This window comes from Leptodactylus fuscus, chromosome 5, assembly GCF_031893055.1.
Source record: "Leptodactylus fuscus isolate aLepFus1 chromosome 5, aLepFus1.hap2, whole genome shotgun sequence".
In the NCBI taxonomy this organism is placed as follows: Eukaryota; Metazoa; Chordata; class Amphibia; order Anura; family Leptodactylidae; genus Leptodactylus; species Leptodactylus fuscus.
The window spans coordinates 204803549-204818189 of record NC_134269.1 but is presented as its reverse complement, the minus strand read 5'-3'; the positions used below and the strand labels follow the sequence as shown (position 1 = coordinate 204818189).

The 14641-nt window shown below is 48.7% G+C and overlaps 1 protein-coding gene across 1 annotated transcript; it reads left to right on the top strand.

Moving 5' to 3' along the window:
• The first annotated feature begins 2829 nt into the window (after positions 1-2829).
• Positions 2830-13922, top strand: ZCCHC10 (zinc finger CCHC-type containing 10). The gene is made up of 4 exons (XM_075275103.1): positions 2830-2913; positions 7649-7810; positions 9556-9597; positions 12887-13922. The coding sequence occupies exons 1-4, from the start codon at positions 2873-2875 to the stop codon at positions 13167-13169; spliced, it is 528 nt and encodes a 175-aa protein (XP_075131204.1). The 5' UTR covers positions 2830-2872; the 3' UTR covers positions 13170-13922.
• Positions 13923-14641: the final 719 nt, after the last annotated feature.

Genomic DNA, 14641 nt, shown 5'->3' with positions numbered 1-14641 from the left:
CCATACCGGTAGATCGCGATCGACGTATTAGACTGTCTAGTCCACCTTTTCCCTGGTTTATATTAAGTCAAAATTTTCTAACATCTTTGGTGCAATGTGGCACATTTAAGCCCTGTCCCCTTTTTCTGAGAACCCACACCAAGCTGAGAAATCTAAGCTCAGACTAGATGCCAGGATTTAGTTGTGACCAGAAAAGTCAATCTGTGCCAAATTGTATTTAGCCACAAAACCTCAAAAATGAGATCAGCTGGTGCAAGATGATTGGACAATGCCTCCTATTCATCGGCCTGCCAGCTATTGCCACTTGTTGCAAACTGAGAATCCTTGAAGTGAGAGACCTTGAGAAGGTGCCTAGGCCGAGAACAACGACGAACTGAAATGGGGATGGGAATCGGAATGGTGCGTGTAGGCGAACCTCTGTATGGACAGATCTGATTGGGTGCGTAGTGATCCTCTCTGTACTGCAAGTGAATTTGGACATCACATCCCAAGCCTAGGGCGGCAAAAAGTATCACCACAAACCATCAGACGTTGGTCTACAGCGGCGTTGGGCTACAAGCCAGAAGTCCAGCTATAGGTGTTACATTGACTTCACGCCTTTAGGCTTAACAGCTATCGGCACAGCAAGGCCCGTTTCACTTCTGCATTCGCGTTTCCGTTCGCGGAGTACGCTTGGGGACCCCCAAACGGAATCCTATACACATTAAAAAGCGGTTACCTGGAAAACCCATGGACCCCATAGACTATAGTGGCATCCATGTGGTTTCCAGACGAAACATGCAGAGAGAAAAGTCCTGCAAGTCTGCATGTTTTGTGCAAAAACCACACGGACTCCATTATAATGCATGGGGTTTGCGGATTTCCTTAGGTAATCACTTTTTAATGCGTATAGGTTTCCCCAGGCGGACTCCCCGAACGCAGATGTGAACCAGGTCTAAGACAGCAATGGAGGTTTTTTGATACCGTATATACTCAAGTATAAGCCGAGTTTTTCAGAACAGTTTTTGTGCTGAAAAAGTGTTCCTCGGCTTATACTGAAGTCATTACGGTAATTTTCTGCTAGCAGGCCAGGAACGCAGACCTCCCCCCCCCCCCCCCATCACACGCCAGGTGACGTGGCCATGTAAACTCAGGCCCGTACCGGCATATGTCTGCTTCCCGGTATGCTAGCAGAAGTACCGTAAGTACTTCTGCAGTTTGAAATGTACGGCATCGCCACACTCGTACCAGGAGCGTGGCGATGCTGCGGGCCCCGGCACCTGTCTGTATGCCGGGTCTGTAAGTGTAATGGCACCTCCGCTGTAACGCTTACAGCGGTAATACCGAAGCTTATGCCTGCAATCAGAGATCGCAGGCACGAGCTTCAGTGTCACCCCCCCCCCCCCCCCCCAAAAAAAAAAAAAAAAAAAAAAGTTTAACATTAGTCCCAACGGCCCCATACTTTTAAAGTTGCAGCCCGGCTCCTGCGCGACGATCTCGCAGGAGCCGACCTGTTCCGATGACAGCCGGGAACCTAATGAAAGCTCCCAGGCCGGTCATCGCCATATTACTATTACGGCCGTAATAGTAATGTAGAGAATCTCCCATAGACGGCAATACACGTCTATTGCCGTCTATGGGACTTGCAATCAAATGACTGCAGGTTCAAGTCCCCTAGGGGGCGCTAATAAAATAGTAAAAAAAAAAAAAAAAGTTTTAAAAAAATGTAATAAAAAATAAAATAAATAAAAGTTCTAAATCAATTCTTTCCCTAGAATACATATAAGGGCGGGTTCACACCAGCACCTGATCTCCGTTATGCAGGTTTCTGTTTTCTGTCAGCAGAAGATGGAAACCGGCATTCAGTGTCCGCTGGAGAGCGTCTTCTGCTTCCACGCAGGAACCGTTTTTGTTCTTCTCCTACGTTTAGATGTCTCCACGCCGCCGTTCGGTATAAATCCCTGTTTTCACCGGTATGCAAATAAGTTCTCTCGCAGCACTGGGGGCGGGCCCTAGCGCTCAAACAGCACTGGGGGTGTCCCCAATGTTGAGAGAGAACTCTCCAGCGCCGCCTCCATCTTCAACAGCAACCGCCTCTTCTGTCGTCTTCTTCCGGCTGGGGTCACACTCCGCTCAGTACGCTCCTGTAGTTCTACGGAGAACTACAGGAGCGTACTGTGCATGCGCGAAAGAGCAACGGAAGACGACAGAAGAGGCGGTTACTGTTGAAGAAGGAGGCGGCGCTGGAGAGAGTTCTCTGGCAGCATTGGGGACGCCCCCAGTGCTGTTTGAGCGTTGGGGCCCGCCCCCAGTGCTGCGAAAGAACTTATTTGCATACCGGTAAAAAACGGTACTTCTACCAAACGGTGGCGCGGAGACCACTTCTAAAGGTAAGAGACGAATCGCCTTTCTAAAGGCTATTCCGACGTGTTAACTAGAAAAAAAATTTTTAATGGTAGAATCCCTTTAAGGACAGCGGCGGCAGTGTGAGCGCCCCCTAACAATGTGGGTCTACCACGAATTCCTATAGGGTTTGGTAGTCACATGATACAACTACAGTAACTGAATAATAACCACAATTTGCACAGTCTGAATATGCCCTAAAGGTAAGTCCAGTGTATACAGACATTATACTATGGTATATAGCTGAGGAAGGTTACAGATGGCTGGCTATAGGACTTGTGACACTAGAACAACACGTCCTCCATTACACAACCCCTAGGACTTGCATGGCTAGGTAAAATCCTTCAGAGAATTGGCAGGTAGGACTGAGGTGCCCTCGTCAAACATGGCGGCCGACGCCATGACGCCACCAGCAGCTGCGTTTTAGCAATATTTCCTGCAGACTGCTATTCCCCGGCATGCAGCGGGGCGGCGCCTGGCTCTCACCAACATGGCTACCCCCATGCACCGGCTGATCGCTCGTAGGCAGGCGTAAGTGAAACCTTGTATCGGAGGGGGGGGGAGGGGAGTGAGGAACGGGAGATCTGCCGTGGCGTCATTTTTGGGCGGGAAGCGCGCGGGGCCGGCAATAGGCGGCGATGGCGAGTGGGGGAGGGGGCTGAGCCCGGCACAGCGTCGTCTGCTGCTGCCCAGATTTATGGGCACGTCCTGGTGGCCATTAGGAGGAGAGGAGTGACTAGTGTAATAGCTGAGCAGTAGTCACATAGGTGCCAGGATGGAGTGCAGGACATGAGGAGACTTGTCACACAGTCTGCAGGGTCTGCATCAGGTCTTACACCAAAGCCGAGGAGCCTTACAAGTTACTTTTTACGGATAAAAATATGAAGTATTGTATAAGAGCCCGCACACGCAACCGCCGCGCAAAACATGTCCAAAGGTATTGCATCCATATGTGCCCCTCCAAACATGCATCTATATGTGCCCAGGCAATGATCTGTAAAGGGTTGAGGGATTGGAAAAGACTGGATCCCGATCCTAATCTTTTTTGGCGGGATCGAGATCTCACGTTCGTTCCCACAATGATCAGATCCCGATCTTTTTTAGAGGGATCGAGGTCTCGAGTTAGTTCCCACAATGATAGGATAGGAAAAGATCGGATTCCGATCCCGATCTTTTTTGGCAGGATCCAGGTCTTGCGTTAGTTCCCACATAGCCAAGTACCTGGATCCCGCCAAAAAAGATCAGGATCAGAATCCGATCTTTTCTGATCCCGATCTTTTTTGGCAGAATCGAGGTCTCACGTTAGTTTCCACAATGATGGGATCAGAAAAGATCGGATTCCGATCCCGATCTTTTTTGGCGGGATCCAGGTCTCACGTTTGTTCCCACATTGATAGGATCAGAAAAGATCGGATTCCGATCCCGATCTTTTTTTGGCAGGATCGAGGTCTTGTGTTAGTTCCCACATAGCCAAGTACCTGGATCCCGCCAAAAAAGATCAGGATCGGAATACGATCTTTTCTGATCCCGATCTTTTTTGGCGGGATCGAGGTCTCACGTTAGTTCCCACAATGATGGGATCAGAAAAGATCGGATTCCGATCCCGAACTTTTTTTGCGGGATCGAGGTCTAACGTTAGTTCCCTCATAGCCAAGTATTGTGGGAACTAACGTGAGACCTTGATCCTGCCAAAAAAATCGGAATCCGATCCCGATCGCTCAACCCTACTACAGACGTGTCTGGCCCATAGAAATGCACACCATACGTTTACGGAAAACCGCCGCGGTTGTAGGAAAGGTGCCCAAATATTCCAGTATTTGTTGAAGACTTTTGTATGACCAATGAGGTGACGTTCACACTGCTGGCCTGGTTTACATCTGCGTTCGGGGAGTCCGCTTGTGAACGGAGACCTATACGCATTAAAAAGCAGTTACCTGGGAAACCCGCGGACCCCATAGACTGTAATAGGGTCTGTGTGGTTTCCGCACAAAAAACACGGAGAGAAAAGTGCTGCTTGCCTGGATTTCATCAGAATAGCCCGAATGCAGGCCTCGTTCCCACGGAGTCACGCGCCGCTCATTTAGACATGTAATCACGTGTCAGAGCGCGGCGCTTCAAAACAGATCCCATTGACTTCAATGGGTGCCAGCTTGCGCGCTACACATTGAAATCAATGAGAGGCTTTATAACCCATTGATTTCAATGTGTAGCGCGAGTAAGCCAGCACCCATTGAAGTCAATGGGATCTGTTTTGAAGCGCCGCGCTCTGACACGTGTTTACGTGTCTAAATGAGCGGCGCCTTACTCCGTGAGAACGGAGCCTAACACGAATGACGTGGGATTATAATTACAGCTAATACTAATCACATTTAATTACACATAATTAGTGTCAGGCCGGTTCTGCATTCGGGCCATTCCATTCCCCTATGCTTATGCACTTTTCTCTCCGCGTGTTTCATGCAGGAACCTCACGAACCCCATTATAATCCATGGGGATCCCTGGGGATAACCGCTTTTTTAATGTGTATAGGTTTCCATTTGGGGGTCCCTAAGCGGACCCCCCCAGATGCAGATGTGACCAGGGCCTCAGCTAGAGAGCAACAGACTGATGCAGATGGAGTCCCTTCCATTTGATATCCATTCCCATTGACTCTCATGTAAAAAAAAAAACATGGCAGACACTTCCTTCTGTCATGTTTACTTGGAAGAAGTTCTGCGTACACAACGTTTCCTTCCGTCAGAAAAGTATGAAACTTGATGGACGGAAGCTCCAGTTGCGTTTTTTCACATTAGAATGTAAATGGACAGATCTGTGTTTGCATTGGTCACTTTATCACCGGTGAAGTCCGTTGTTCTTAACCTATCACAGCTGATGTGAGTATGTGCCAGCCACACTACCTCAGACATGTTGTCCACGATATCCCAGGTTCCCTCATAAGGGCTCGTTCATACGGGGCAAGAGGGGGCGGATTCTGACGCCAAATCCACCTCAGAATCTGCCGCCTCACAATAGAGGTCTATGGAGATCGCTAGCTTCCTTTTTTTCCGTGAGCGGTATGGTTCGGCTCACGGAAAAAAGAAGCGAGCTGCCCTTTCTTCAGGCGGATTCCGCGGCTCGCTGGCGGCAGCAATTTCCCATTCATTTGAGCCAACTCCGTAGGGGGAAGCCATGACCGTGACGGTCGTGGTAGGCGGGTTTTGACCCGAGAGTGACACGACTCCCCGCGTCACTCTCGGTGCCAAAATCCACCCCCCGTGTGAACAAGCCCTTAGGAGGCAGTAGCTAATTGCCCCATGTTAATAGGGTTATCCAGTTTCTAGTATTGATGATCCATCCTTAGGATAGGTCATCAATATTAGGCTGGGTACACACCAGCGCCTGAGCTCAGTGCAGGGTTTCCGTTTCCAAACCTACTTATAAATGTGGAGAGTAAAACGCTGCAAACGGACCCCCGAACAGAAACCCGAACGCAGGTGTGAACCTAGTGTTAGATTGTTTGCGATCTAACACCTGGGACCCCCGCAGATCACTTGTACCAAGACAGTCTGGCTCTGTAATGTTTACATACGCGTGCATCGTGCGGAAAACACATGAACCCCATTATAGTCTATGGGGTCCGTGTGGTTTCTTAGCTAACCACTTTTTAATGCATATGCATAGGTTTCTATTCGGGGGTCCCCAAGCGGAATAACAAAAGCAGATGTGAACCGGGCCGTAGACATCCAAGCTCCCGTTTTATTCTCACATGTCCAGGTAGAGAATATCATTGGTAAATGTAGTGCTGCTAATCCAAAGCTGTGTGAGGCCGGGGCTCCGAGGGTCGAAAACGCCACAATTCTAGCGAATCCCATGTCCACTTTGTGGTGAAAACCGCGGTGCGGACACGCCACGATTTCTAAAACTGGTACGGTTTTGGAAATTGCAGCATGTCAATTATATCTACGGAAACACCGGCGGTTTCCCCATAGATATAATTGTAATAGAATGTTCCCACCACGCTTTTCCCGCAGCGCTTTATTACTGCGGGACGTGATTTCTTCTAAAGTTGTATTTTGGGTGTAAGTAGCAGACATGTCCCCTATAGGACCCAAATGAGGCCTAGGGTTCGCAAGCCGCGCACTCCCCCGACAGCCCCGTCGCGACTGGCTAAAGGAAGCCCTGGCTCCGCTGCAGGACCTGAGGTGACGTCATCACAGGTCTTTCAGTGGGGCTCCGATACGTCCACGACAGTCTGTGAGCGGTCTGATGTGCGAGCTGGACAACATGGCGGCTGATTGCAGCTCCGGAGTGCCACAGCCATGCCGCCTGGCTCTGCGGGGCCCAACGGAGCAATCGGCGGCAGCGAGTGTGTGACCCAGCTCAGGGAGTGCCACAGACGCGTGGGGGAGAACACTGCAATTGGCTGGGTAAGTACACCAAGAGACTGTAGGGTGTGGGTACGGTGGCCCGGATGCGCGCAAGGTGTGCAGGGGGACTGCAGGATGTGCGTATGGGAGCGTGCAGGAGGATGGTGCCCAGGACAGAGTTTAGGGGGTACAAGGGGGGTGCCCAGGGCAGGGAGGGCAAGGGAGAAGGGTTGCTGCGGGAGCAGAGGGGCAACCGTGGGAGGGTGCGAGGGCCGCCGCGGGATGGGGGTGCTGGGAGGGGGGGCATGGGAGATGCAACAGGAGGGGAGACAGAGCACTGCCTTGGCTCATAGCAGCTCATCTCGACCACCAATACACCAACTGTACGCCGCTCAGCGCCACCACAGACCCGCAGACTAAGTCGCGGGTCGAGGGTAGTTAGTAATAATTATGGAAGATTGAAGGGATGTGCAAAACTGAATGTGCCTCATAATTTAATTTGGGCCAAATGTACGCCCCGTGTAATGTGAATAAGACAAAGAATCCCTATATCATCCAGTGATGTCTGTCCGGACCAGCACTCGGTAGAACACAATGTGGTAGATTTACGAATGTAATGGGGGAGCGATGGGGCGGAAACGGGTTCGGGGTTTCCAAACCATCAACATTGTGACACTTTGCTGTGAACAAAGAAATAACAATGTGACATGGAGGAATGTTCCTGAGATATCCAACAGGACGAGCCGCTCTAAATAATGTCGCGTATTTTTAGACTGAGGCAGCACCCCCTACTGGAGACACGGCGTAACTACTCCAGTCTACCCTACTCCTTCCACTGAGATACTGAAGGTGTCAATGGGCCTTTGTCTTCTAATATCACTTTGTATTTATCACACTTGTATTTGTTTCGATCCTACAGTGAAGCAAACAAGCAGAATGTGCGTTGTCAGAAGTGCCTTGAAATGGGTCATTGGAGCTATGAATGTACCGGCAAAAGGAAATATCTGTACCGGCCCTCCAGAACCGTGGAACTGAAGAAGACGCTCAAGGACAAAGAGGCTCGATTGCTTTTAGGACAAAGGTGAATGTACCCTTGAATAATGGATGACGTCTTGCTTGGTCTCCGATGCGTGCCGCTCACATGTCACACTATAGTTGGGTATTTAATTTTGGATGAAAATCTGCCGGCACCAAACCTGGGCTTGTTATTTACATGTATAGTTTATATGAAGACTGTGTTGACACTGCGCATAATGGACATGTGATAGGGAGAAGATCTTTAAAGGGAGTCTGTCAGCAGAACGCAGCCTATCAAACCAACCCAACTGCAGATATAGGTTAGGGTCGCCTGAATTCAACCATGTTTTCCCCTTGTGAATTGCTGCCTCCATTACAGAGATATAAGAGGGAAACCACTGAGTTCTGGTGACAGAGTCCCCTTAAAGGGATCCTATCATTGGATACCCTTTTTTTTCTGACTAACACATAGGGATAGCCTTAAGAAAGGCTATTCTTCTCCTACCTTTAGATGTCTTCTCCGCACCGCCCTTCAGTAGAAATCCGGGTTTTCTCGTCCCCAATGCTGCGAGAGAACTCTCCAGCGCCGCCTCCATCTTCTTCTGGAATGCCCTCTCCCTGCGTCGTCTTCTGTCCTGGGTTTCAATCTTCTAAGCCTCGGGCCTCAGGCAGAGCCGACTGCGCATGCCCAGGCCACAAGAAAATGGCCGCTTACTCAGTAAGCTGTGTAAGCAGCCATTTTCTTGTGGCCGCTTAAACAGCTTATTGGGCAAGCGGCCATTTTCTTGTGGCCATGGGCATGCGCAGTTGGCTCTGCCTGAGGCCTAGAAGATTGAAACCCAGGACGGAAGAAGACGCAGGGAGAGGGCGTTCCTAGAAGAAGATGGAGGCGTCGCTGGAGAGTTCTCTCGCAGTGCTGTTTGAGCGCTGAGGACCGCCCCCAGTGCTGCGAGAGATCATATTTGCATACTGAAGAAAACCAGGATTTCTACCGAACGGCGGCACGGAGAAGACATCTAAAGGTAGGAGAAGAAAAGCATTTCTTAGGCTGAGGCCCCACGGTGCAGAAACGCAGCTTCTTTTATTGCGTTTTTCTGAGTCAAACTCAGGAGTGGATTGAGCAGGAGGGAGAAGTATAAGAACTTCCTATATGTTCTCCATTCCCTCTGTAGGCATTTTTGGCTTTGGCTCAAAAAAACGCAACAAAATCCGCGTTCCCGCAATGTGGAGCCTCAGGCTTAAGGCTATTCCTACGTGTTAGAAAAAAATGGATATCCAATGGTAGGATCCCTTTAAGAGAAGGTTTTAGGCTGAGGTTTAACGTTGTAGAAAAACTTTGTTTTTATTTCGGATTTTGCCTTGCTCCCATTGCAGCTAAAACCGCCCTCACTCTTTGGGAACTTATTCCCATTCACCCAGGTCAGACACTGAGGTTGGATGAGATCACCCGGCTCGCAATCTTCGCTCATCCCAAAGTTGTTTCATGGAGTGAAGTCCAGACTCTGTGCAAATCAGTCAAGTTCTAACACACAAAACTCACCCAAGCAGGACTTTATAGGGCTTTCTATGTGTACTGGATCCCATAGACTATAATGGGGTTCACTGGGTTTCCGCCGATTTCAGTCTAAAATCGGCGGAGAGAAAAGTCCTACTTGCATGAGTCTGCGGCGGAGTCTTGTTCGGAGACTTGTATGATCCAAGCCTTACATGAGTGGTTTGCAGGCCTGGGAATGTGTATTAATGAGATACTTTTCTTACAACTTTGTATATTCCATTGACTTATAACTTGTATTGTTTTCTTTTTTCCAGTAGTGGCAACAGTATGCCAGAAACAAAGATGAGGAAGAAAAGGTAGGATCGAATGTTTCGTTTCTGGAATGCTTTCTACATTCGGATAAGGGAGCAGTACAATACAATACAATACAATACAATACAATACCTATTAGAAAGGGGCAGATTTATTAAGTCTCAATAATGTCCCTGACTGGTGCAGGGAATGACTTAGGTACATGCACCTGCACCAGAATGTCGGTCTATGCATGGCGTTCCTAACTAGCGCAGATCTCTGTTATAGCTCACACCAGAAAACTGACGGGTCTGACGCTGCACATGTGATATGGGAGCAATGTCAAATAAGGCTAGGTTCACATCTGTATCGGAGTCGCTGTTGAACTCCTACACGGAGGACTTATTTTCTCAGTCACTAGTCAATGGAGTCTGACAGTCTCCGTATGTAGCGGCTATTTTAGCGGTCCGCCTCTCTGTTGGTCAGGTCCCACAATGGACATGAACAATGGAGAGCCAATGGTAGTGTTAGGGACTTACCTATGCTCCGAAAACAAAAGTATAGTTCACATTGATACTATGATGGGTGGGGGGCCTTTACTAAGCTGAGCACATACGCCACTAAACATGTTCATGCATCGTGATATGAACCGTCTTGCTGTACTGTAATGCTTATGCTGAGTGTTTATCACGTGACTGCGACAGATTTTTATTTTCAGCAAGTAAACAAGCTCTTATTCAGTGACCAAAGGGATCTTGGTAAGTTGGGAGGAACTGATAGAGAAGATTCAAAAGAGAATAAACTTTAAACCATAAATAACTATATATAAGAATAAGAGAATCACTGGATTGTAGATATGTCTAAGAACACCAAGAAGCAAGTAGATGATCTAGTCCTGTATTGCCTATGGTAAATATTTAATTATTAAAGGGATCCTATCTTTTAAACACAATTTTTTTCTCCCTAACATATCATAATAGCCTTAAGAAAGGCTATTCATCTCCTACCTTTCCCTTTCTTCTCCGCACCACCGTTCGCCTGCAATCCACGTTTTTCTTGGTATGTAAATGAGTTCTCTCGCAGCACTGGGGCGGGCCACAGCATTCAAACAGCACTGGGGGCGTCCCCAATGCTGCCAGAGAGCTCTCCAGTGCCGCCTCCATCTTCTTCTGCGACGAGGTCTTCACTGCGTCTTCTTCCGGCGGCGTCTTGTTACTTCTAGGCCTAGGGCAAGGCAACTGCGCATGCCTGCCGGCCAGTAGAAAATGGCTGCTTACAATACTGTGGAAGCAGCCATTTTTTTTTGTGGCCCGAGGCCTAGAAGTAAGAAGACGCTGCCAGAAGAAGACGCGGTGAAGACCTCGTCGCAGAAGAAGATGGAGGTGGTGCTGGAGAGTTCTCTCGCAGCATTGGGGATGCCCCCAGTGCTGTTTGAGCGCTGGGGCCCGCCCCCAGTGCTGCGAGAGAGGACCTTTCATGGGTTGGTGCACAGGCAGTTTTTATATACTGCTGGAAAGCCGACAGTGCGCTGAAGTCAGTGCTATAGGCGCTGCTGGGAAGAAGGACGTTCCTGACAGACTGTCAGGAACGCCCTTCTGACGATGAAGAGCTACGGTACCGGTACCGCTAGCTTTTCATCCGGGGCACAGATCGTGAAAGCCAACAGTGCGCTCAATTCATGGCACTGTCTGCTTTCCAGCAGTATATAGAAATGCCTGTGCCCAAAACATGAAAGGTCCTCTTTAACCGATCACTGTGACAGCCTGTGACACAGACTCAATACCTGATACTGTAGAAAAGCACCACCTCTTATTGTAAAAGCTGAGCAGACCTCTCCACACATATGATATATCATACAGGAAAGTGTTAAAAGTATGAGACAGTAGGAGTGTCCATGATCTTCTCAAATGGCAAAAAAAAAGATAACACCCAGTAAAATCTAGTAATAAAGCCAAGTCAAACAAGTGAGTAAAGTCTCGTAATTACAGACGGCTATGGGAGTGTCTACTAATAATCCTAATATCCACAGCTGAGGGCGGGGCGAGAACAACAAGTCATGGAGTGTAAGTGCTTCAGAATTGTTATTACATAGGAATTCAGGCATTTACAGACAGACATTTAAAGAGCACCTTTCATGTCCTCGGGCACATGCAGTTTTATATGCCGCTGAGTTCAGCGCACAGTCGGCCTTCCCATTGTGTGCCCCGGAGGAAGGGATATCTGTGCATTTACCGATAGCTGTTCACTGTTAGAAGGGCGTTCCTGACAGTCTCGCTGGGAACGCCCCTCCTAACAGTACTGTCCATAGCGCTATAATGTCAGAGGGGGCCTTCCTTATTGCCCAGCGATGATGCTGAGCGGTGAGGAACGCTCCCCTAGTACTAGTCTATGGGCAAGTACTGTCTGGGGGCGCCTTCCTCACCGATCAGCATCATGGCTGGGCGGTAAGAAACGCCCCCTCTGACAATATAGCGCTACAAACTGTACTGTTAGGAGGGGCGTTCCCAGTTAGACTGTCAGGACCGTCCTTCTGACAGTAAATACATCGATAGCTCTTCCCACGGGACAGCTGACAGTACGCTGAATTCAGTAGTATATAAAACCGCATGTGCCCCAAGGTCCTCTTTAAAGGGATTCTACCATTAAAAAACTTTTTTTTCTAGGTAACACGACGGAATAGGCTTTAGAACGGCTATTTTTTCTCCTACCTTTGGAAGTGATCTCCGCCACGCCGTTCATTCGAAATACCGGTTTGTACCGGTATGCTAATTAGTTCTCTCGCAGCGATGGGGGCGTCCCCATTGCTGCTCGAAAACCGACTCCAGCGCCGCCTCTGTCGTCTTCTGCATCCTCCCCTTCCTTCTTCGGCTTGACGCCGGACACCTGCGCAGTACGCTCTGTTCGGCGAACTTGCGGTGTCGGCACTATGGCCGCGGGCATGCGCAGTACGTTCGGCGAAGTTCGCCGAACAGAGCGTACTGCGCAAGCATCAGACGTCAAGCTGAAGAAGGAAGGGGCAGATGCAGAAGAAGACAGAAGCGGCGCTGGAGTCGGTTTTCGAGCAGCAATGGGGACGCCCCCATCGCATTTTCTGCGCTGGGGACGCCTCCATCGCTGTGAGAGAACTAATTAGCATACTGGTACAAACCGGTATTTCGAACGAACGGCGCGGCGGAGATCACTTCCAAAGGTAGGAGACGAATAGCCTTTCTAAAGGCTATTCTGACGTGTTACCTAGAAAAAAAAAGTTTTTTAATGGTAGAATCCCTTTAAGGAAACCGAAAAGTGAATGACTGAACATCAGCCTTGTAGATTCCAAATAAATATCTCCTTCTCTTGTTCACCTTCTTCTAGATCTAAAAGCGTCACCAGTTCCAGCAGCTCCAGCTCCAGCAGCAACAGCTCCGACAACGACCCTTCTTCAGACAGCGAGGACACCTCCAGTTCATCGTCTTCTTCCGAGGACACCTCTTCCAGCTCTTCATCCTCTTCAGAGAACTCCTCCTCGGAGTCCGAGTCCGAATCCGAGTCCGAATCGGAAACGAGCAGCAGCAGCAGCGGTACTACAAGCAGTAGCAGCAGCGAAGAAGACAGCAGCTCAGAAGACGAGCCGCTGAGGAAGAAACGGAAGAATTAGTCATGGCCGCGTCGGATAATATCATTCTCGGGTGGCAAAACCAGACAGGAACTTGTACTTCGATTCATCGCGGGAATGACTCCAACCTTGGTGTCACTCTGCTGTTCTAAGTTTGTCATTGTTGATTTCAGTACTGTTAAGTTCTCACTAGAAATACAAATTGCAAACGTAATGTATCTTACCCTCCGGAGACGATGGCGGCACACTCCTTTTGTTCCTTTGATCGACCATCTAACTCGTCGGTACAAAAGCAATGTGGACATTACGCCGTCTATGGTCTGTCTGCCTCGGAGGAGAATCTAAAATGTACATATGTCGTCTGTGCAAATCTTTAAAAAAAAAAAAAAAAAATAGTTTAACAAGAGATAACAGGGTGTAAAGGTTTGACCTCTCGGCAGCTTATGGGGGGATTATTTTTATAGTGTTCGAAAATAAAGATAAATTTATCTAATCACACGCTAAATACGGAAGAGCAAAAGGTTGTGTCCACGACGGCTCGGTGGTCTACAATGTTCTATTTTTATGGAGAGAGCGCGACATGGAAACGGCCCAGACGTTAGCGGCTCTGATAGGTCGTTTTATATGTGCAATGGAATATAAAGCTGAGTATAAGTGTCATTTATAAAGTGCCATGTCTGTAAATAAAGAAGCCTGCGACTTTATCCCGTATTGCAGGCTCCTACAGCACAATAAGGAAGAGCGTCGCCTTGTACTAAAGTTTTGTTTAATAAACATTTGTCTTTTTTGCTATTATCCTTACCGTTGTCGTTGCCGTTTTAAGAAAGAAGATACGCGCCGTAGGATAGGACCTCAACGCGTTTGTCACATTGAAAGAGACTCCGTTTCTAGAGATGAGCGAACAGTGAAATATTCGAGATTCGATATTCGTTTAGAGTAGAGCCTCAATATTCGACTACTCGATCGAATATCGAATCCCATTATTGTCTATAGGAAAAATGGTCATTTCAGGGGACACCGCTATTCAACTAAAGGAGAGTCACCAAGTCCACAAGTAGAAGGAGGAGAGTGTTTAGGAGGAGCGCTGTGCAGTTAAAGCGCACGGACCCCATTATAATCTATGGTGTCCATGCGCTTTAACTGCACAGCCCTTGCAGTTGCGCTGATAAAAAGTAAGCTCCCTCGTAACCACAAGCTGCCAGCTCTCCTGACTAGCAAAGACGAGCCTGTGGCAAATCAACGCTGGTTCTGCAGCAGGCTCGTCCTTGCTAGGAGCAGGCAGCTTGCTGTTACGAGGGAGCTTACTTTTTCTCATAGGAATGCATTGACCAGCGTTGATTGGCCAGTGTACAGCAGTGTACGCTGGTTCTGCCAGAGGCTCGTCTGTGAGAAGGCGGAGTCCAAAATCAGACCACAATGGAGACGGCTGTGGTCCGGTCTTAGACTCCGCCTCCTCACAGACGAGCCTCCGAATGCTGTACACTGGCCAATCAAGGCTGGTCAATTCATTCCTA

Bases quoted from the DNA above. Each gene is read 5' to 3' on its own strand.
- ZCCHC10 (XM_075275103.1), top strand. From the start codon at position 2,873: ATGGCTACCCCCATGCACCGGCTGATCGCTCGTAGGCAGGC. The intron at 7,811-9,555 runs GTGAATGTACCC...TCTTTTTTCCAG, and splicing joins CGATTGCTTTTAGGACAAAG to TAGTGGCAACAGTATGCCAG. The intron at 9,598-12,886 runs GTAGGATCGAAT...ACCTTCTTCTAG, and splicing joins ACAAAGATGAGGAAGAAAAG to ATCTAAAAGCGTCACCAGTT.